General features: G+C 38.9%; 1 protein-coding gene across 5 annotated transcripts in view; it reads left to right on the top strand.

The window, feature by feature from the left end:
- hth (homothorax) overlaps positions 1–22906 on the top strand; it is a 161293-nt gene that overhangs the window by 75067 nt on the left and 63320 nt on the right. For 4 of the 5 annotated variants that reach the window (XM_066299818.1, XM_066299819.1, XM_066299816.1 and 1 more), the window contains one exon: positions 5200–5323. In XM_066299818.1, the coding sequence (XP_066155915.1) occupies positions 5200–5323 (124 nt within the window). Of the gene's footprint in view, positions 1–5181; positions 5324–22906 lie in introns of those variants that run through there. The other variant, XM_066299820.1, reaches the window with a different exon arrangement.

The following is a 22906-nucleotide window of genomic DNA, read 5'->3' as shown; positions in this document are numbered from 1 at the left end:
TCGTCACGTATTTTACAGCACTGTGGAAGGTCTGTAAGTGTAATGTTTGTAGCCTCAAGACTCGCTTTAACGAACACTTCGTGATTGTAGCACTGAGGAGTGCAATATGTCAGTGGGTACAGTGGTTCCTTTAGCTGATGGGAGTCAATTTTTGATGGGTATAAACAACTAAAATTGTTGTAGACTAGGGACTAACGTTGCAAGGCCAATAATGAGTAAATAACTTATGTGCTTGTAAACTGAGACGAAGCCGATGTTTATAGTCAACCCAGCTAAGTTTGTATCGGCGGTGTATCGTTCATGTCAAAAACGTAAATAAGTGAGAGAAATTCTCTGGATAAAATCCAGAATTCGGAAATTCTGCAAGAGACATTGCGAAATCAAATTGTATGTATAATATAACAAAGAATGAATAAAAAAGTTTGGCGATAAATCATCTGTTGTGAGGGTGACCTTAACGGCCGGCGGCCGTTAAAAACCGTTTATCAGAGATATGTTAAATGGAAATAACAGAATGGTGTGATGAAAAAAAAATCACTGGACCCGTCCGTTTCTCGATCCACATTTTCTTACAAGTTATAAAGGGTGATCGTCGGAAAAGGGCCTCAAGCAGACGTTCAAATAGCAGCAACGAGTCATCGATAAATTCATCTGTTATCTATTGGCAGTGTCAGATGTTTGATGCTAAACATTAAATGGCTTAATCAACGCACTCCGTTTACGTTTCACCGCGTACTGCGAGATTTTTTTTTAATGATCACCCGTTATTTAACTGATACTAAGCAATTCCAGTCATGAATAAGAGGATTTTTTTATGTGACGGACAATAAGCCAAGTTTAAGCTCTTAATGAGATGCATTTGTTTTTACGAGGCCCACCTAAAGGTGAGGAAAGCACTTTCAGGCTTATTATAACGGTGAAGTTAATGAGAAGGCTAATGCTAGACAAGCATTTTAATTTAAAGAAATTTCAAGGTTTATCTCTTCCTATGCAGGGCAATTTTAGAAATAATTAGTTTGAGACAATGTACCAAGTTCAAAGACCTTCAGTCTTTCGACAGTCATGTAGGTAAATTATCTAATTTAGTGAAACTTGAGTCGCCTTTCGAGGGTTCAACTCGCAACAAATTGACTCGTCGTCCGTCAGTTAATTTGAACAAATGAAATATTTTTCAACACGCACATCACTCACAAATAAACACGTAAATTATGCTAAAAAGTGATAAAAAATGCAAAATAAGTAATGTGTAATCGGCACAGGTATACCTGCGCCTAATTAACATGAAAGCAATGTCAGATATGATTGATATGGCTGATAGATATTTTCAGTTAGGTTGTTAAAGTGTCAATAGGATATTCTTTTATCACCAGGTAGTGTCATTTGGTCTGCGATTCGCTTCCTCTTTTAACTATTCATGCTCAATGCGTCACCTTGATGTAATAATCAACACGTCAAGTTAAAGCCTTTTAAAACGTCTCCTGCCTGTGATTGAACTACAAGGAAAAACAAAAATTCAAAGGGGATAATTAGAAATTAATGGACATAAAAAGCATCTTCCCTGCAGATGGGCGTTTGCTTATTGCATACTTTATTCATAAAGGCTTTTATCCCCCATTTGCATAGTAACGAAATTAACTTTTAAGGTGGCAACCCTATACACGATTTGTCCAGAACGGATAAAGACACTAAACGGATTATGACGGGGATGCAACCTCCAATCTGCATGCATACACATTACTTCAAAAGTGGCCAATTGCTATTTGCATGGGGGTAACTAATCCCTCAAGGACGCCTAATTCGGAATTTGACTGACGCTTAGATTAGATTTGTTTCTCCCCTCCGAACAGGACTTATCCATTTTCTAGCATTTAGTTAAAAGTCAATTATCCGATTCAGTAGGGTGACATTTCGGGACAGCTCTCTAATATTAAATCAAACCCGGACACTCCAAATAAAATTATTCAAATGTAAAATCTTTACCCTTCCGTTTCGCTAATCCGGTTAACAAATCTTTGTAAGAATCATACTGAATTAAACAAACAGAATGGATTTTCTGAAGCTTGCTTAAAGGCTTTCTTTAGTGTTTGGAAAGATGATGTTTACGCTTTAATATTAGCCTAATATTTTCCGGTTAAATGAGGAGGAAACATAATGAACAGATAGCTCACTATTACGGTACTTCCAAGTCTTATCGTGCGATGTTTTCGTTGATGTGGTTGCGTGTGTCACTCATTGATACAGGTAACTAGCCATTGGTCAACTATCACAAATCCAAGGTTAGTACTAAAAGAACTTCCCATAAAGGCATTGCCGAACTCTTTCGAGATGAAGCGGTTTGCCGACATACCTTTATAGGAACCTTTATTCTTATATTGTTTAGTATTCATTTCCTCGAAGTACTGGCTAGACACAAATAGAAACATACCGACAGTCACGATTATTGACAGATACACCAGAACCACTCTGGTAATCAAGCAGAAAACCTCGAAGCACAACCACGTCCATTAATTGAGCAGTATACGGAAGGATCGCAGCATCACCAAGATCAACTTAATGAATCCTGCAAAGCAGATTACCTGCTAAATGGATAGAGCACCTTTGAGAACGTCTGTATGAGAAAGTCTGACATCTCATCAAGAATTGCCTGTAAATGTGTCACACCAAAGCGGCTCACCTTTCATTAGTTCATACATGCTATCGAAGAGAACCAAAAATTGCTTTTCATTCTAGATGAATTTCACAGATTGAAATTCACCTTTGGCTAAAATCTTTTTGATGAGATTTTTAGCTGCATTCCTTTCCAGATATAATAACATTTTCTCCTTGGGGTACCTAGCAAGGGCATTCGGGCGAAAGTTAGGATTATATGAGTCGTTCTTAGCTGAATCGACAAAAAACACTCAAGATGAACCCAAATGACGTTGTCGTCTCGTGCACCATAAGTAAATAAAATGACTTTAGTAGGAACCCACCTCAGTCCAGCAGTTAAACGTTTAATTATCTCCTAACAAAACGTGCAAGATTAAAAATTCACTGCTCAGTTACACCAGGCAGCAGCGTTTCATAGGAACCATAAAAAGGTTACGATCTCACAATAGCCGTAACTACACACTAGACATACTCTGTAGCCGATTTCACATTTATTTTACGACCTAATTGTGTTGTCAAATTGACTAAAATTAAATGGTATTTCACGCATATTATTTTAGTCTTTTTTCGCACCACCTTTCAGTATTTCGTTCCTGCAGACGCCAATCGTAAAAACTGTATACTTTCTAAATGACTGAGTGCCTCTTGATTTATATCGATGAAGGTTCTTGACTAGTTTCTTAGATTGCCAGTTGCGAAAACAATGTGATTGTTTGATCAAATGCCCACTTCATATCCAATACTGTAGATACTGGACCGCCATTACATGTGATGAGGTTGCTCCAATAGGGAAAAACCACTTTGTTTGTGACATCCAAGCAAGACATTTTTTTCTGTTCATTTTATCGGATAAATCGTATGTTTTTGCCAAAAAAATATTTTTTAACATTTGCGATTAAACGCTGCGGACGTTTTTCGCCCTTTACTACTTCTATTTTGACCATTTCGCTGGAATTAGCAAGTACGCTCATAGAAGGTTACAACGAAGGTAAGATCTTCAGATAGCACTTCCCGAAGCTAATATGAAAATATGAAATTTTAATGTCTTTTGTCATCCTTTTCATGATTAGTTTTCTTCTACTTACACCAAGCCATGTGTAAGATATACATCTTTAATACCGAAAATGCTCAAAATATTTATGCAAAAATGCACCCTCTCGTAAACCAACGCATTCATATTCTGGTGGGTATTTCCTTAGAAAATGAAATGTAATGCACCGTTATTCCTTTGGGGATACGTTTTACCGAGTTTACATGGGTCACGTATGTTCAAGAAAATAAAAATACGAGTGAAATGAACTTCTTATTAATTACCAGTTTTTTTTCCAAGGGCCAAAATGCAGTTTGAGCTAGAATTTCCAGAAGCATGTTCAATTTAAAATCAATATTTGTACTGCTGACAGGGCACACGTAATGAGAAGCTATTCAGATTAGAATAACAATCTCTGCTGTTGAAAGAACTGCCACCAGGTTTCTCATATTTGCCTATCTCGGTGGTATTATTTGTATACATGAATTTTTAAGGTCAATATCTTCCGATGTACTCGTATAAGGTAAAACGCAACGTTTCAAAACAACATCTGTATTTTGGACTCATAAGCGTGTGTTTCAGACCACGTCGCAAAAAGAGATGTTGCTGTATTAATATTAATGTCCTAGACTGACATTAAAAGCCAAGTGGAATTGTATTAATAATCAATCTGGTTTATCGCAAATCAAAGTGATTCTTTGTAATGTATCATCAGATCGTGATTTATTGGGAATTAATGAGGAGTGTTCTCTGTAGAATCAAATTATTTCAGCTTTAGTAGATTATAGCACTAATTATCTACCTAAGCTGAATCCGTAACGTTGTACGGCATGTTTCCATTGGTTGTAATGGGAATATTACCGTTTATAGCTATATTGACTGCTTTTTCTGAACAGATTAATATGAGTTTCGGACTCACATTACACCACAGTTGTCGGCCGCAACAAAAATGAATGCCTCTGACGTCATGGTCAATAAGCCCTCTCAAATGAGAAATGATGCATAAAAATACTCGAATTACTTATAGCGCCAGATTATCGAATTATCCTCGGGCTTCCTAGCGTTGAGCGAGCTTTCCGACCTGCATAACTAATTATCCCTGCTTTAATTCGTCTTGCATAAAAACTCATTGAGCCACAGCTGATAATGGTCTTTGTAAGAAAACTAAATTATTACACTGCTCACTGCATTGAATCACAAAAATATTGCCTAACTCACATGCAACCCCAGCCTCGATCTGTGAGCCGCCAACCAGGGCGGGCAGCCTACATGCAACGCGTAGGAGGCCTATAAACCTTTGAAACTTTGTTTTAAAACATGTTGATATCTCGAGAACTATCTCTATAAAAGACGTTTGTTTGAAGATTTCATTACGATCCCATTGAAAAGTGTAGTTAATGTTGGGCTCACCGGCGTGACACATGAAGACGCAGAAACTTAACCCTTCGTTGACATTCTTCTTCCATCCGGGAATTGATAAGAATCCATCATTTATACCGAAGTATTGTTTCTGATTGTAGCGGCCCCCCTCGTCGTCGCTGAGCTACGGGGGCCCCGTGAACGACGACGTTCGATCGCCAGGGACGCCTGGACCCCTTTCACAACCCCCCGCATCGCAGCAGAGTCTCGACGCCTCGGATCCCGGTAAGTCACAATTAGCATTTTAGTTGAAGCAAAACAAGTAGTCGGAGTCAGTTGAGAGAGAGATAATGATCACAGACTGCAGAAAGAATACTCAAACATTGCACATATTCAACGGCAACTAAACGGATATAATAACTTTTTTTTCCCGGGGCACCTGCATTATTAATGGTCGTCATAGGACTTTTCGCTAACTAACTGACAGTTGAAGCTCCGAACTAATTGTCAAATAAAACACATGTAGCCATGTTCGCGTGGCTCTAGGGTCATAAACTTTCATTACGGGGCCGTGAATCCAACCAATGTCACCACAATGCGTAATTGTGTACAACACGACATGCACATATCTGCATAACCATGTAATGTTCATCTTCACTATTCTAATATGTACCTGGACTCATATCCACAAATCTCCATTTGACTTCCTATATTAACTGGTGTCATTTTAGTGGGTGGTAAATGTGGAATTGAAACGCTCTAAATATTGGCCGCTATGCTGGAGCCGTGTGAAGATGGAGGGCTAATACACAATGCTGCAAATGTGTTACACAATCGTTATTTTTCGTCAGTTAAGTCTGAAAGAGCATGAACTAGTGATTTCTTTTAAGCGAATAAGGTCCAGGACAATTTTTGTCCCGACCGATTTTGAAAGGTGCTCTCCAACCTTCAATATTATCTAGTTTTAGTTTATTACAAGCCTGGGATGGCGGCGTCCCCGTGCCCTCCCGACTTAAACCGCCAAACGTGTTGCTTTTTGCTCAAGGCCAAATTTCCATAAACTAATACTGAACAGTGACAATTGTAGATTTTGACATGCGCAGGAAATTGGAAATCCAACGAATGTCAAAGACGTGCTAAATTAAAATAATCATTCATCATGACATTTAACGTGAAGTAACCTCGTTCCCATGTCAATTTCGGGCAATGTCATTGGTCATACACAGGAAGAAACATCTGCTTTCCATGGCGAACTAATATTTTTTACGTAATAACACCAAAAAAAAAACAAAAATTTAGCACCAGGGTCTACCCCTTCTTTACGTATACTCGTCACATAATCAATTAAATTGCTCCCATCTATGTGCCTAAAACACCCTTTTGTCAAAATCTCCCGGTGAAATTCCTCACTTAGCCAGTTAGCCTAATGGCATATAAAATTCCGTGGTAACATTTCGTCGTTAACATGATGCCATAGGAGAATCACTTGGATGAAACCCATTATCCGAATGCCTTGTCAACTACAAACACCTGAGCATTTCAATAATTGAATGCATTACGTTGAGATACGCTGTTTAAGAAGGATTGGTTGCTTGTTTATTGAAATTGCGGAATAATAACTGGAAAATAAGCTATATAACGCTATGTAACTGTACAGAAAGTTAAATGTAATTCACAATTAAGGTAACTGCACTGTGCATGGGAATGCCAGTTAAGGTTCAAATTATTGAGAATTAAATAATATTGCGCCCTTTTTCTTAAAGTCTTCCATAAAATCCATCGTTCTTCCATTTCTCAGGGCATAAAATTTTATTCGAGCATCATTGCTCATTCGCCCTTAAATTTTAAATTTGGGGTTTTAAGAAGGGTGTTGAAGAGCGTCGCGTAATTCCTTAACTCGGTAATGGGTCCACCGCAAGAACTTGGGGTCATGTTTTCTCCTTCCTTCATGGCTCGTCAACTTTTGTCTAAATACTTTCCCAAGTTTCCGCCTAGAAAGTCTGTTGATTCTGATGGAAATCCACTGACTTGTTTTTGGGGATAACAAAGCGTATTATTAACTTTAACATGATACCTCGTGTATTTTGATAATGTCAGTTGATTTTTACTCAACAAAACTTGCCCAGCCTCTGAAAGCATCTGGTATAGGTGGTGTAAAATCGATTAGAAGTTTCAAGAGCTATTGAACACTTCTTTGAGACGGCTGTCTGTTCAGAAACTGCCTCCCGGACCTTTTCGTTCTGAGAATTTAGAGGTATCCGAGTAGTGACCGAAATCTAGGCCTAATAAATTTTCGCTGGGAATATTGTGAAGAACTTCGTGTTTAAACAACAGGCCACTGGTTTGACGTTTCAAAAAATTATGGTTTTAGCCCAAGGCCAAACGCTGAAAAGTTATTGATGTAATGGGGACACACGAGAGTTTGGTCCGTTTTAAAATCTAAAGATATGCACCCTGGGGATTGTACCACTATCGTATTTAAAATCGGTAATTTGGCCTTTTGGTGGCAAGTGCAAACTTTGCGAGTCGATGAGACAAACATTTACATACTCCTTCAGATTTTAAGATATTTACTTGAAACTTTATACACGCGCTGGTCTGTAAAACCTATTTAAATGTATTTTACCAATCATTGGTAAAACGTACCGGCTGGCACATTTTCCAGGGTGGGACTTCCTTCAAATTTCAAACGGTAATGTACAGAGGCTTTTACGAAAAATTGTATTTTTAAGGTCCGAATATGCGATGATGATTCACTATAAATGCACCTTGCTTAAACATTCATTTTGAGACATTTATCATATTTTAAAGACTGCCAGTGGATCGATGGTGGAGTCGGAAATATGTTCAAAAAGAGGAGATAATCGTGTTCCTCTCGGCGTATCAATGAATTTTATTGACAATTTAGAGCAAAAACTGTCAATGTCAAACTTGTCCAACCTACGCGGCTTAAACACGGAATGACTAAATGGATCAGTTTCGTCCGCGTTTATTAGACAATAAACACACGATCTAATTAAGCAGTATTTGAAAAAAAGGTGACACCTTTTCTTCAAGTTAAAAGATACCTCGTGGTGTTGAGTGCCATGCCTTCCATCTCCCTCCTTCTTCCAGAAAGTGCTGAGGCAGTTTTAGGGACGAGTTTGCAAACTCTTGGCAGCATAGATGAATTCGTCTTTCATTGTTCCCAAATGGCGTAGTTAAACGTCTAGTATTTGACAAATGAAAAGTTTGCTTCACCCTTTAGGATTATGGCAATTTTTGGCAAACCGAAACTCGAGCTAAATAAATTAAAATTTTGAGTTTTATAGCGCCTCCATTTCAAGCCAGACGGGAAATTTGATTCCATAATTAGGTTTAAGCTAGTCTAACAACTCGTAAAACCATAAGAGTTCTTTTTAAAGGCAGTTCGCTCGGGGCATATGTGGTTTCGTCGCGTGCGGTAAATTTAATAGGCGGCAAACCCCATTCAGACGTCAATTTTATTTCAAGCGTATTCGAGTACAACGCAAATAAACAATTTTACTAGTGTCATTTATGTATAAGGTAGATTTACTTAAAGCTCGCGGTTTTTTAAACCACCCTTGCGGCGACGGTAAAACACCGAAACGTCGTAAAAAATTAATCGCACTTTCTTTAGGGCAACATAAAAGCCTGATTTCGAACACACACATGTGCCTGTCTGAGTGTTTTTTTCCGGATGCATATGATTGTCGAGGGACGTATTTCAGTAGCGGCAGGGTTTGTTTTGGGAATAACTGATGGCTAGAAAACAGTTTTTTGGTAACAAATTTAACGTTTTTTTTTTCCAACGGGTCTCCTGATTAAAAATATTTAAAAGCAGTTTGGAAAATTGTTTTGTTCGTCAAGTTTTTCTTCTTCCTCATTACCATCAGTTTCTTCATTCTGCTGACCAGCATCAACTCTAATGGTTTCCATCAGTCCTTGTGTATTAAGGTCTTCTTAGAGTTTTGTCGAACCATTATATGCGCCATGGGAACACACCGTCTTATGCCCTCGTCCAGCTAGTTTTGTAACCACCATGGCTCCTTGGGCTTCCTATTTTATTTGAACTGCTTGATGCAACTTCAAGTTCTAAATAATATGGGCGATGGAGACACAACAGAAATCTCTTCTACTTATTAGCCATTGGTTAAGATGCTCAATGTCCCCGCCCCTGAGGTACCTTCAACATCTTTTTTTGTATTCATGCGTCTCACTCGTCATTACCAATAAACATAAATATGTATTCCCCCGCAAGAAGCATTTCGAACATTCCGTAAAACATTTCTCCTCGACAAAAATGTTTCCCTAGTCATATATGCATATCATAGCAAAGTGCTTTTCCAACCTCTGCGAGCATGCATTTTAAAGTAGAGCGTGTCATAAGAATTTCTCCAGAGTTTTGAGGGCCACGTCTACATAGAATATTAAAATTTCACCGATAAACCTGCTTTGTCTAATTGCTAAATCGATAGTAATTATTCATTTGCTTTTACACAATATTACAACTCAACATTAATAGACACGAGGGAACGGATCTAGTCGTTAAATGGACATTACCAATGAAGATCTTATCGTAAAAACTAGTCCGTTTATTAACTCGGCTACCCTTAAAGCTCCTAAAATTATAATTGTGTAGACAATAACTCGTTGATCACCCAAATGCGTTTTAAGCATTCGACGGTCGTAATTTGAATAATACCGAGGTAACCAATAAATGTAATGAAGAGACACCCTTCGCAAGAAAAGAATCAGTCCAGGAGTTATTATTAGGAAAAAATAATAAGATTATTATCGTGAGGGTGTAAAAAGAGCGTTTCAAAAACGGCATAAAACATCATCAGCAGGGCAGAGGGTGAACTCAAAACACATCTCAATCATTATATGGTAAGGTGTGCGAGACGAAGAGGTTATTATCGTTTTCCTCATTGTGAGAACGGTGGGTTGTTTTCGGGCTTTACGATGAAAGTTGTTTTCCATTCCATTCCAGAAGCTATTAACGGAGTCAGGGCGAAGAAGGGTGCGTTTTCCTATTTAAACAACTTCTATTAACGATGGGAGGGTTCGGCACTAAATCGTTATGCGTCCCGTCCCCATCAAGGATGTTACCTTTGAATGTTACTCTAAAAATATGGATTTTATTTAGGAGGCTTCCCTTTACGCTTGTTTCTTCGCGTCGTTGTGTCCCAGTTAAAGCAATCAGAAAGTTGTCTTTTCTTTTCTTTATCGAGTTTATTGGGGCGGTGAGAAATTGGTTCCTCTTTGCCACAGGTGAATGCGCTTCCCCATGGCAGAAAAAATACCTTAAACAACGCTAGTGCAGATCGGACTACCAGTTGATCGTGAATATTGGGCTAATTCATGCACTAGGCCTTTCGCATTAGCATTCGTTAAGTTCTAGTTTATTTACACTTAAACTTAATGTGTACACAACTGTCATTTAACTAGCTGCACGGGTTTTCGCCTCTTGAGGCGTCTTGTCACGTGGGAGCTTAATGTCCTGGATATTTACGTGTGAGCTAGTCGCTGTAATTAGTGATAGTCTGGTTGATGGTTTGAATATCTCGATCAGTGGAATGCCAGAGAGCATTAACGAAATTCCTTGATTGCTTGTTGTAGAAAAGTATTTGCATGTTTGAGTTCTACAGCGTTGACGTCCGCATTTTTCTAATTAATTTAAAGACGCCTCTGTTGAGTATTAATTTGTTCTGAGTTGCTCGTATCCAACGCCTGCTAATGGATATGGTTGTCATATCCTTAGTCATCTCCGATCATTTGCTTCGTTTCGATTCAACAAAATGACTCCACACCAGAGAGGGCGGTAGCATATCGCTAGGTGTTGATCACTATAGTTTCCTTTGGTGATCAATAATCTTCGGATCGCTGCTTATAGTGATCTATCAGTTGCATCTCACATCAGCGTCACATTATCTTTCGCCAGTCGTTTCACGCTTGCAAGGTGGTTGCATGTGACTGGGGAGAGCACTAAGTATCAGTCACTGCAAGTCATAATACAAGTAGAGACATAATGAAGCATCGTCCCTCACTGGACATTTCGACGTTCACCTCGCCATTCACCTCACCAGACATCTCGACGTTCACCTCGTCAGGAATTGATTATAGTGAAGAAGTTTGCATCGCCATTTATAGGCTTTAGTGAATACCTTCATTCGTATCAGCAAACGAAAGAATATTCTGATTAATATGAACATTTAAGGGTAAAAACATAGCACACCTCGCCAAGAATTGAACATCGCTGCTAATCAACATAGTTCACTAGCCGTTTATCACAGTTCATTTGTTTAGTTTCTTACGAACACAGAGGTAGTAAAATGTGGTCTGATTCAGATGGTGATGGTGACCCCTCAAATAGCTTGATATAATGGTCATTATTGATTATGCTTTGTTTCTGTCAAGTTTGGTTTGATCCCTTAAGCAGCACCACGCACTTCGTTCCTCTACCCTCAACGTGCCCTGACTCCTTTTATCGGACCGAACATATAGAGTATCGCTGATTAAACGCAAAGTGCACTGCTGCCCCATAAAGGGAGCAGGGGATTGAGGCAGCTAATCACAGAGCAAATTTCAAGCACCTCGCCGCTGGACGACAAAATGTTCTGTTCCTCATTTCACATCGATGTGAGAGACGATGCTCAGTGAATAACTTCAGGTTGTTTGTGCTCATGTGGCTCCAGCGCTTTGATTTACCATCGCCCTGACGGGGCGAGGTGAACGTCGAGGTGCCCGGCGCGACTCGACTATCTTTTTACTCTCGTCTTCGTCTTGCTCCTTTGCATCACCTGCAGGCTATCTCTCTTCTAAGTTGACGACCTTAGTTGTGGCAATATTGCGAAAAATTGGAAGTAAAGGGGGTTGTTTTGAACAACTTTCCTGCAACGCCGCGCACCTATACAATAATTATCAACGAAAAATATGCGGGTTACACCCAGTTCTCTGTTGTACACAATTTAAAATACTTTATAGGAATAATTAAGGGCACTACGAGCGTCACCTGGATGGAACGGTTCAGTTATACTTACTTATTCATTTCACGAAACGAACTTTTAAATTGTGTAATTTAAAGAACAGGCTCTCTTTTATTTTCTTCCGCTTGGTCCACGGTCGCCTATATCTGGAGTTACATTTCATTTCGTCGCCGTTAGACAAAGCGACTTCGCTCGAGGGGAATAAATCGGCAAGTTTAATTAAGATATTGGGCAGCGAAGAGATATTCTTTTGTTTCGACGGAACTCCAAGGCAATTCATCATGGCCCTCCTTGTGCAACGATATCGTTAATGAACATTCTAAATTTGCTGTTCCAACTGATAATGTCGTATTTTTATCTGAATAAAACTCTTTTATATCCCCCAAAGCATTTTAATTTAAAAAGATATTTTTGCCCGTCTTGCAGTATTGGCTTTCGATACAGATGGATGAAGATCCAGCGTTCCTCCTATTATCGTGTCGCTAAGTGGCCCATTCATACTTTCTCAGTAATATTTTCCCAAATAAATGACCCCCTCTCCTCCCCCTTCCTCACCACCGACAATAAACTTGCTATAAAATCGAAATAAATTTATTGAGCAAGTAATTTCTTAATTAAGCAGTAAAAACGACATCAAAAGTTAAAAACATAATTGATTATGCTTTATAGTATAATTTAATTAACACTATGTAAATATCGTAAATATTGGTTAAGTCGTAAATTACAACTAATAAGGAGATTGTGTTGACAATGTTACAACCGTTGAAATAATGCTGCCAATAATTTACGATAAAAATTGTTGTATCTAATTTAGGCACACGTAACGTCAGATACGGGGGTCTACTACTCATCGATGAGAGCTTTGCGATGTAATTTTCGGAACTTTCCGCACAGGGGCAGACACTCCAAAGTACATGTCTCATGCATATCCCCGAAAAATCATGTCATAGACAAATACAGAGCTGGAGGAACACATGCGTTAAACGGACCAACATGGCACGTGACTCTGTTTGCTCCGTACCATTGCTGCATTCAGGTTGTCTTTATTTCATCCTCTGTTTACAATGCTTCGTTTAGAAAATGAATTCGGAAAGTTTATTTTGGTATGGTTGCTGCCAAACGTACTGGATGCGTCGATTCGGAAATAAAAAAATAAAACAAAGGGCGCCCCCTTATAAACAAATAATAGATTTTAGGTACGACGTTGTTCCAGTGTTTGTCTAAAACGGCATAGTTGTTTGCTAATTGGACATGTACTAGTAAGAACAAGCGACTAAATGGAAAAATAGGTATTTAATGTCAGCTGTTCAACTAAATAACATTCAATAAAATTAAAGTACTGCTTCACTCGATCGATTTTTGATGATGACATGGCAACCACGTGTAGCAAATACGAATGACACAGTAATAACCAATAAGTATATGATAGCAATAGCTTCTCATTGAGGTAAATGCGACTATTATTTTGACATTATCTCTATGTTCCAATAACATTAAATGTTTCATTAGTCGCTTTGTAGTTTGAAATGCTCATTGTGGGGTTAAAACTGTCCAGGTAGGTGGAAAACTGCTTGCTTAAAGAGATTTCGTTATAAAGACCTGTCCGGTCTATAGAGGGTGAATAGTCTAATGCAAAGCAAGGACTTACTTGAAATCAGCCGATTTGCGCTATAAATTGGTTTCAATTAGATGCCTTATTTTGTCAGTATGGAATCCGATACCCCATCTTATGGCAAAAACCTCATTGCCAGTATGTGGAAGGAACAATCGGCCTCTTGCAAGGTGTTCCGCATCGGCATAAACTTACCATAACGCATCGAAGAGTAAAAATTCTGCACTTTCGAGGATATGAAACGTCTGACCGTGGTCGTGAAATAAGACGCAGAGCGTCCATACATACACACATATAGTCGGTCCGGCTAGTCTACCTCTTTCGATGGCTGCTTTTTCTCACATTTTTTCCATTGATTTATGATCGTAGGGATGCATGTACAATATTTAGAAGTCGAAATAGCACTAACCGTAAAAAGGTTTTTTTATCACAACTGCCACCAAGCACCATAATTTCACACCTAACTACCCAGCTAATTCTAAAATATACATTTTATTTTCTTACTAATTCAAACTATATATAACGGCATGTTGTACCAGAAACATAAATTACCCCAGGGGTGCGTGAAACGAACGTCCAGCCCTGCACTTAGTGAGGGCTGGTTCGGGGCATGACGGCAACACTGTTACTATTATGGTCACGAGACATGCACCCTACGAGAAACATCAGCTGTCAAGGCAAACGTTTCACACCTCAAAGGTAGTGAACGTTAATTAAATTGCCGAATGCGGCCCCCTAATACTGTAATGATAATACGAGTCTCGGCCCTTGCGCTTCTTCGCCATGTGAGTGCAAATCAAAGCCTCAAAGGTTGTTAGGGCGTTGCAGACGAGTTAGAAAATCGTGAGGCAATTGCTGGTATGCAATAACCCATTCCGCAATTGTGGGTCATGAAGTTATTAAAAGCGCTCGAGATGGCAGCTTCAAGAAATCGTTACTTTTATTTTTCGGGTCATTTGTTGTGAAAGCCGCTCACTGTTCCTGTGGAATGGATTTATGGCAATAAATAAATGGCCGGTTTCCATTTGAGCTCCGCAGAAGGGCAGAGGACTCCTCCTTTGTCTATCTGCGATTCGAGCTACACGGAGATATACAAACTGTCGGATTTGTGTGGTTTTGATTGAGATATATCGAGTGAAAGTCTCAGCAGGGTGCCGAGATCTACGTGCGGTTTGATTTTACATCGCGCGTGGGGAGCTAATACCTCCAAAAGATTTCTTTTTGTAGGAATTATCTGTGTAACAAAGTCCGACTGTGTTGATTTCCAGAAATTCCACAGAGAGCGGAAAATACCAAGTTAAAAAAAGTTTGTTTTTGAGAGCGGCTTGGCTTCTAGATCTATGCAAAAGGGCACCGGGTGGGCGTGGAGCTAAGTCCCTTCAATCGTGTGATTCGAATAAGAAAAGTTTAAAATAGACTGTCTTGGAAGTTTAAATTTAATGCTGTTAAAATGAATTGGGAGGTTTGGGTCATCATCTCACTGTACTTTTAAAGCTATTAAATTAACGACCCACTAAATAGTTTAAGAACTCAATTTTTATCACGCTTTATCAATATGAGTATTTTTAAGTTTATTCCCTGGTTTTTTGTTTTTTACGGTCTCATTAAAATTAGGGGCAAATGGTTAAAAGCAGCAGGAAATTATGACATCTTAATTCGACTTAAATTTATAGGGGATCGAGTCGAAAAGGAACGTAAAAATCGTTTTTAGTTCGAAGCTTTCACCTCCAAACTCTAAAGATTTTAGTTTCTATCGAGTCAATTAAGTTTATTTCTACCCTCCAGTCATGATTATTTTCAAAATATGCGTGCAGGACGATACTGCGGCAAAAATCAACAGTTTAAACTTATGTGCTAATCTGCCCCCTTCCTAATTCAAATGTTCAGAAAAAGGGATATTGATGAAATTCCGGAATGAGAATTGCACATGCAAGGGCATTTTACATCATTCTTTCGGTCTTCCTCTTGTGTCAAAAAAAAGCAAATTCACAGTCCTCTTTGCAATTTTAGTTACCTGATTCTACAATCGCACGCAAATTAAAGGGGCATATGAGCGGTGTCAAAATTTTTCTAAGTATTTGACTTTGATGTGCGAGCGGTAAAAAGTTATCTGTGCGTGTACAGATTTTGCCGCACACTAAAATGTAATTGATATTGTAGAAGAAAATTGCGTTAGCACACACGTGCTGACGTGAAAAATATTGTAATCAAAACAGACCAGTTTGGAGGAAAGATCATGAAAGAGACGCTGAAGATGTAAAATACAATATGAGACCATGCTTGAATATGAAGACATCGAGACAGGTGCAGGGAACAATGGCCTGGACATCCCCTTCTCGCCGCAGGCAACCAGAACACCTTTCGGGTATGCAACTATCAAATTCATTAACAAAAATTTTGAACAAAAATTGAGAATTCAGCAAATGACAAAGTTACTGAACAGGCTAAGTCCATCTTGCAACGAAAATGGGAAGTCGGGAAAGTGTTGAGTAAGGCGACAGGAGTGTGGTCAATGTATGTTATGTCTGCGCCTTAAACTCGAAATAAGATATGTGGGTTAAAAGGAGCGGAGTACAATATTTTTTGGGTAACTGCCACCTTTTAAGTGTTCGAGATGGCCACGGAGAGAAAATACAAATCACGAAATTCCTCTAAGACGACCGAAAGGATAGATGGAACGAGATCTCTTCACGGGCAGGTTAAGGCTTTTCACCAACCCATTTCCGACTGATATTGAGATCCATGGAACGTTAAATTTAAATGTGAACATTTGCTTGTCTTTGTTGACTGAAAGCCCTATGAGACACTATGTACTAATAGAATCTGCTATTTGCACAAAAGACAGGAGTTACTGTTGTCCACAAAGATATATTTGCCGTGAGGCGCATTTAATCAAATTATAATCATTCAAATGGCAACGAAATGCAAATGTTGCGGAATAATTCTTCGTCTGCTCGAAAGCATGGCCTCGACGGTAAATTTAACAGAAAATTTTTATTATTTCCTCAGAGCGGAGCCACATTTAAAATACATTAGCTTTTGGCGTTCTGAGGAAGCTTCTCAAAGTAGGTACGGTTTGGAGACGCGTTACTGCGGACGTAAATTCTACATTTTATAAACGCGATCAGACAATAAAGAGAATAAAAGCAGGATCCCATACATGTGTTGTGACCAAAAAATTATAGTTCACATTCGAAAACTGTATAAAGAAAGAAAGATAAACGTGAGCGGTTTTATGAAGGAAAATAACTACCAGAGTTTGTCTAACACCACTTACAAAAGCTCATAAAGCGGGAGAGCGTGGTACGCCGCAAAGAAAAGCTAATTCTTAAGAAGCAACCTGAAATAATACAAACCACCAATTAAATTAATCATAAAACTAAGACAAATATATACCGGCCTGTTTGATCTCTTTGTAGCCGCGACAATTTTATAGTTCGTAAATGCCTGACGCTATACGCTCTCGGTAGCGGTTGTGTTTGTTTGGTGTTGTCGGAAATTCCTTTATTTTCCCGGCAATTTTATTCACGATTCAATGATCGCGGCTTCCAATCTATCAGCTTGCCTTAAACTTACTTAAAAGTTTTCTCATATTTTAAGCCGAGAAACGCCGTGTTCTGCTTCCCCCTATCTTAATGGTGGAAGACCAGGATTTAGGGTAACGCAAAGAGTTAATGCGACTAACTGCAGAAATTCTGCCAAGTAAAAATTAACATGTTAAATGTTTCTTTAGCAATCCCATTTGCGTAACACTTAATTCAATTAAGGAACCAAACACTTTTATTGCAATGGAATTGCCGGGAACGGTCCGGGCAATTCCACCCCTTTATCAAATTAAATCTCCAAAACTCAATAACGCGACATTTCCATCACACATTTCACTTTTGGATTACAGACCGAGACACGGTATATCTACTCTAAAAATCTGACTAAAAATGGAATTGCCTTGCTTAATGTGTGCATATTAAGAAAGATCATCAGATGACCCCCGCTTTAACAAGGACAAGAAACACGTAAGATAACTGTTCCTCATCTTCCAAATTCCATGCTTAATGAACATTAAAATTTTTCAAGTCAACGATATAAAAATATAAGTCGCATTAACTGAAGGATCAACCAGATTTTGATGCTGTGATAAAAACAACTACTTTTATGTAAAACTTGTTAGATTGAGTATAAGTTGACGTGAAGTGGTCTAAAGGGACTGACGATGCCATTCAGATCGTCGAAAGAGGTCATTTTGGCGTTATCTTATTGCTAGGTCCGTAAAAGATAAGATACCAAGCAAGGGATTTGCGGTTAAGGCCAAGTAACGACTCGGATATAAAGTTTATAGCACATTACCCATTCGACATCAGTTACCTAAATAAAATACCTTTTTACGGCTTTAGTAAATCATGTGAGTTTCTTAGGTAGCTTAGAAGGGCGTTACTTTTAGGACACTGTTATGAGCTCGTATTTACCTAAATGCACTGGTATGTCGCTTTACGACCTCATGACTTTGTCTTTTACCACTTTTCGACATTTCACGAATATGCAGCTTAGATGGATGGAATCAATGATGTATGTGTTTGTGCGACGAAACATGACAACAGTACGTGTAAATTGGAGACATTTTTTAAATTTAATTAAACAAACAGGAAGCAGTAGATGAATTATTTATGACAATAGATGAGAAATTTTTGTCTGTACGAAGTAGAACCCCTGCGCTTTAAGCTCTAAGCGGGTCGAAAATCGAAAGTTCGAGCCCGACGCAACGTGCATAACACTTGATTTGTCATGTCCAAACCGGTCGCAAGATCTTAATATGCTGGCAACTAATGACACAGAGCGTTATAGACCTTAGTAATTGAGCAGTCTGATGCTGGGTTCCCACGGCGCGGCCACGACAGCAAAAAGCGCGCCCCGTGGGACCCTCATGCGACGGACTATGAGGATTTCTAGGTCATGCTGAAATTCAAAATTTACGCATATTTTTAATCTAACTTGGAATTAGTTTTTTTGCCGACCTTGAAAGTTTTTTCGTATATGTAACACTAGTAACCTTGGTGAGCATAAAACACATATGTACACATTTTTTTCTTCATACCTTCCAGTCATTGCATCGGCAATTACTTCTGAGGCCGCAACGCGACGGTTCACTAGGCGTGTCAGTGACAACCTCTGGGTTGAGCCCCAAGTACCAGTTCTCTTTTTACCGTTCGCGTCGGCTTTCGACCCCTTCATGTTTCTGCTGACACATCTAGTTGCTTCACTTCTTTATTCAAATATGAAGTGCAAAAAGCTCTCTAAAAATCAGTATATCTGTCATAAAGCGAAAATAATAAAGTCCTAGGGAGGAGGTTTGATTTGTCACCTAACAATGGCCAACATATCATCTTTCGGGGTAATGCAAAGGCGTGAATATGGGGGACGTCAATGATCGCAACTCTCCAGGGAGCCAATTCGGCTAATTATGCAATACGCTACCCTGTAACTAAATATTGATCTTGAGATCACTTTGCCTTTGAGCCGTGCCTCGTGAGGTGCTTGGTATCTCCGTAAGCTGAAATATGATTTCATCGATTTGATCGAAACCTCGCATCTTATGCAAATGGTGAAAGTTTTATTTATTTTAAGTATCAATTTTTAAAGGCTCCTTTAAAGTGATGCTGTTATTATTATTGCCTAAAACTAAAATGGTCGTAAAGTGGCTGAGGACGGTATAAGTTTCGCAAGCATCATCTTTGTGTATTCTCAAAGTGAGGAGATAATTTGATCGACACGGTTCTGCTCGGAACGAGGTGCTTACGCTGTCAAGTGCCCTCAATGTTAAGTGCTCTTACGTTGTCATTCGATCGGTCATACGACACTTCGTACCTTGAAGATATAGCGGTTATATCAGTGAAAATATCGCCCAAACTGTCCAGTTGATTTCCCAGCGAGGTTTTACGACATTGTTGGTTGGGTGTGACGTCAATGGTTGGTGGAAACATGCAGTCGGCCTGCAAAAGCTCATCAAACATTATGCATTAGAAGGCAAATATTCACCCATCCAGGAGCACGGAGCGTAACAGGGCAGATTGACATTTGAATAAGAGCAGTAAAAAATAGCCACTCGCTTCTGCTTTCCCCGAGCAAATCTGAAAATCAAATTGCAAGGGGTGGAGTGGCGCGACACAGCCTCCGTATAATAAAATGGGACCTCTACGACCGTGGCAGCCAAACTTATTATTGTAATAATTTGCCATCGTTATGGATGATGGAAAATGGAAACCCGATCTGCGGGATGCATACCTCTTTTGTCAGGAATCCGATAAGACGGCGTCGCTTTGGGGTTTAATTAAGCGAAGGTGACGGTGGACGTCTCCGTCTTAGACGTGCAGATAACAACTTGGAAGGAGGCAACTCGACAAAAGGCCATGGGCGCCTTTTCTTGAATAGCTCGCGGTTAGACGCTTCGCTTTTGCCATATTAGAAGTTGTATGTGTTCTCTCTGGTCGCCTATCGCAGTCGTAAATCTCTCAATGCCCTTTGTTCGCTTTATAAATTTCTCTCCCTGACTTGGAAAGGAAACAATTTGATTATATTTAATGATGCCAAGGAGGAATTCGACCGGCGAAAAAAGAACGAAAACTGATTTTGTTTACTTCGAATTTTGTGCATTCGAATACAATACGGAGGAAGTCAAATAACAAATGTATGGGAGTATTTGTTTGTATTTGCCCGCTAATACAACCGGTTTACTTTTCGCGTGCTCACATATGGTTCAAGGCAAACACGCCCCATAAATTGAGCTTCGTTTCAGTCAAAAATTTTAACGTATGGCCGCAGTTTGTTTTTCGAAAAAATGGCCAACGGCCGTGATGTGGGTGGGATGGGGGGTAATAAATCCGTTAATTCTCCATCTCCGACTTTTCGTCAACTGTTCCGTTTTTGATTTACCAATTTCAGGGCAGGTAGTTGACTCTTTTCGTGTGTCAACCTTTAGCCAAAGATGACCAAAATCGAACTTCCGAGAAGACTTGGAGAGTGTTCTATTCGTTTCTCAATAGTTACCGAGATTGATCATATAGATATCGACTTTTGCCCGCCCTTTATGTGCTATCAAATCAAAAAATGTAAAAAATGTAAACCAAGGTTTTTTTCTAAATCAAGCAAAAATTAAATACTAGGAGTAAAGACACTTCCCGCATTTGGTATGGGAGCTTTTTGGATCGAGGCCACAAATATCACACTCCTCAAAACTGCTTTATTGGCATAGCAAAGCAGCTTTATAGGTTTAAACAAACATACTTGCTGTAACAGTAGAACACGTATTGGGCTATCAGAAAAGTAATCTTTGGAGCAAATTCGTGTTATGTTATAGTAACTATAACTGCTTTGGTAAATTTCTGCCTGTCCCCGATTCAAATACAAATTTCTGGTAATTCAATTAGATCTCTATGTACGGCGGCGAAGAGAATTTCTCACTGTGATTAAAAACTTAATTAAATATCAGCACCTCAACAACAGAGTAAGTAGTTGCCTCACTTGGTTGTGCAAAAAAAATCTTATGGGTATTATTTGGAGTTAGGTGAAGGCCAAAATCAACGCTCTCGTATGGACGTCACTAATTATTACGTGATAACATTACACAATCGCCATAAAAATTGTATATTATTACACTCGCAGGTTTACAACTATTTACATGTTTTTGTGGCACTTTGCGTATCACTGCGGCGATTTCTTCGCGCGTCGGAATTTATGTGCATGCTACAGATATAACAACAGATAAGATTTTTGCTCGTTCGAGACCTTGCGCCTAACAAAAACAGATCAAACCTAAAATTATCCGTTCAATCTTTGAAAATTGCTTCAACCGACAGAGTTTGTTTTAATGATGCAATAAAAATTAAAATTATACGAAATGTACGCTGGAGCTTATATAGGCTGGAAAGCTTTATTACCGGGCACACCCACTTTTGCCACAACTCATTTGTTTTTTGCATTCGGTCCACTACCAGAACGTCGGTCCATTTCAAATCATTTTACTTATCTATGTGAAGGAGGGTGGTTTCTTAATTACCTTTTCCAACACGAATGCCATTTCGTTTTTAATTAAATTGCTTAATGACCCTGCCTTTTGCTATATCTATATATAGGAATCTATTCGGTGTTTACCTTCGTTTTTTCCATACATTCTTTTTGTAAGAAATAAAACGGCGGAGAAACAAATTGCTTTCTCTTTATTCGCTGAAATTAATTCTAACCTGCGATTAGTTGGCAAAAATAAAACGGCAGCCCCTAGAATTTAGAATTGTTATGTGTTGATCAAGGAAGAGGCTATGGCCTATTACATCGGTAATTGTGGGGATGGTATTGCTTTTTTAACCAAATACGCGGGGTGATAATAGCCTCTGATTACATCGTCCTGAACTAGATTAATTCCGTAACGCTCTCCCATCTCGAAAAACCCGCCACATTATCATAATTACCCCGGGAACAAAGACCCTAACAGCACATTTTTCAATAAAAATAAAATTTCCAACCTAATTTGAAGGTTCTATTGGTTTAAATAAAATTGGGTGCTTAAGGGAGCAAGGAAGTGCAATTTTTCCTTAAACGTTTTTGTTAAATTTCGATTGAAGGGGATTCTTTAGGTATACAGGGAATAGTTTTTCTGCAAGGACACGTTTGAAAAGAGATTATTCTCTGAATCGAATATACTCATGGGATTACATTGATGCGGCTTGTAACGGCTATACAGCAACGGAAAGGTGAGGTGGAGAACGGTGAGTAATCAATTTGCTTTGTCAGAGAACGAGCTCCCAATGCTGTACGCTCTAAAGCACCAAGACACACCCACCAACTCCTATGTATGACGAACTGCTATAGTCTAGTATTGCTTTTGATTCGCGAGAAGTATGAAATTCAGCGAACTTACAGCTGTGCTGTATCCACTGCTGGCCGTCGATAAATATTTTTATATATTTTGTATATTCTTTATATAAGACATTTCATTGAAAATCTACGCAGTAATTCAAACAGAATATTTCCCTCGTATTTAAAGAAAAATGCTGTAACCATTGACGTGGATAGGGGTTATCGTATTAATTCTCATAAGGAAATGTAAGGGACGCGCCATTAGTATTTTCCAAATTGAATAGATTTTGAAAAATGTCTCGTGTATTTCCAATAGGATAAGTCCTTAAAAAAAATAAATTATGTCCTGTTGAAAATTTATGCTAAAACTATTAACAAATTGATTAAAGAAATAATTTTGGCATGTAATTGTGGTCCGTGGAT

Source organism: Euwallacea fornicatus, chromosome 34 (assembly GCF_040115645.1).
Source record: "Euwallacea fornicatus isolate EFF26 chromosome 34, ASM4011564v1, whole genome shotgun sequence".
Lineage (NCBI taxonomy): Eukaryota > Metazoa > Arthropoda > Insecta > Coleoptera > Curculionidae > Euwallacea > Euwallacea fornicatus.
The sequence above is the reverse complement of the archived record's forward strand: the minus strand, read 5'-3'. Positions and strand labels throughout refer to the sequence as shown.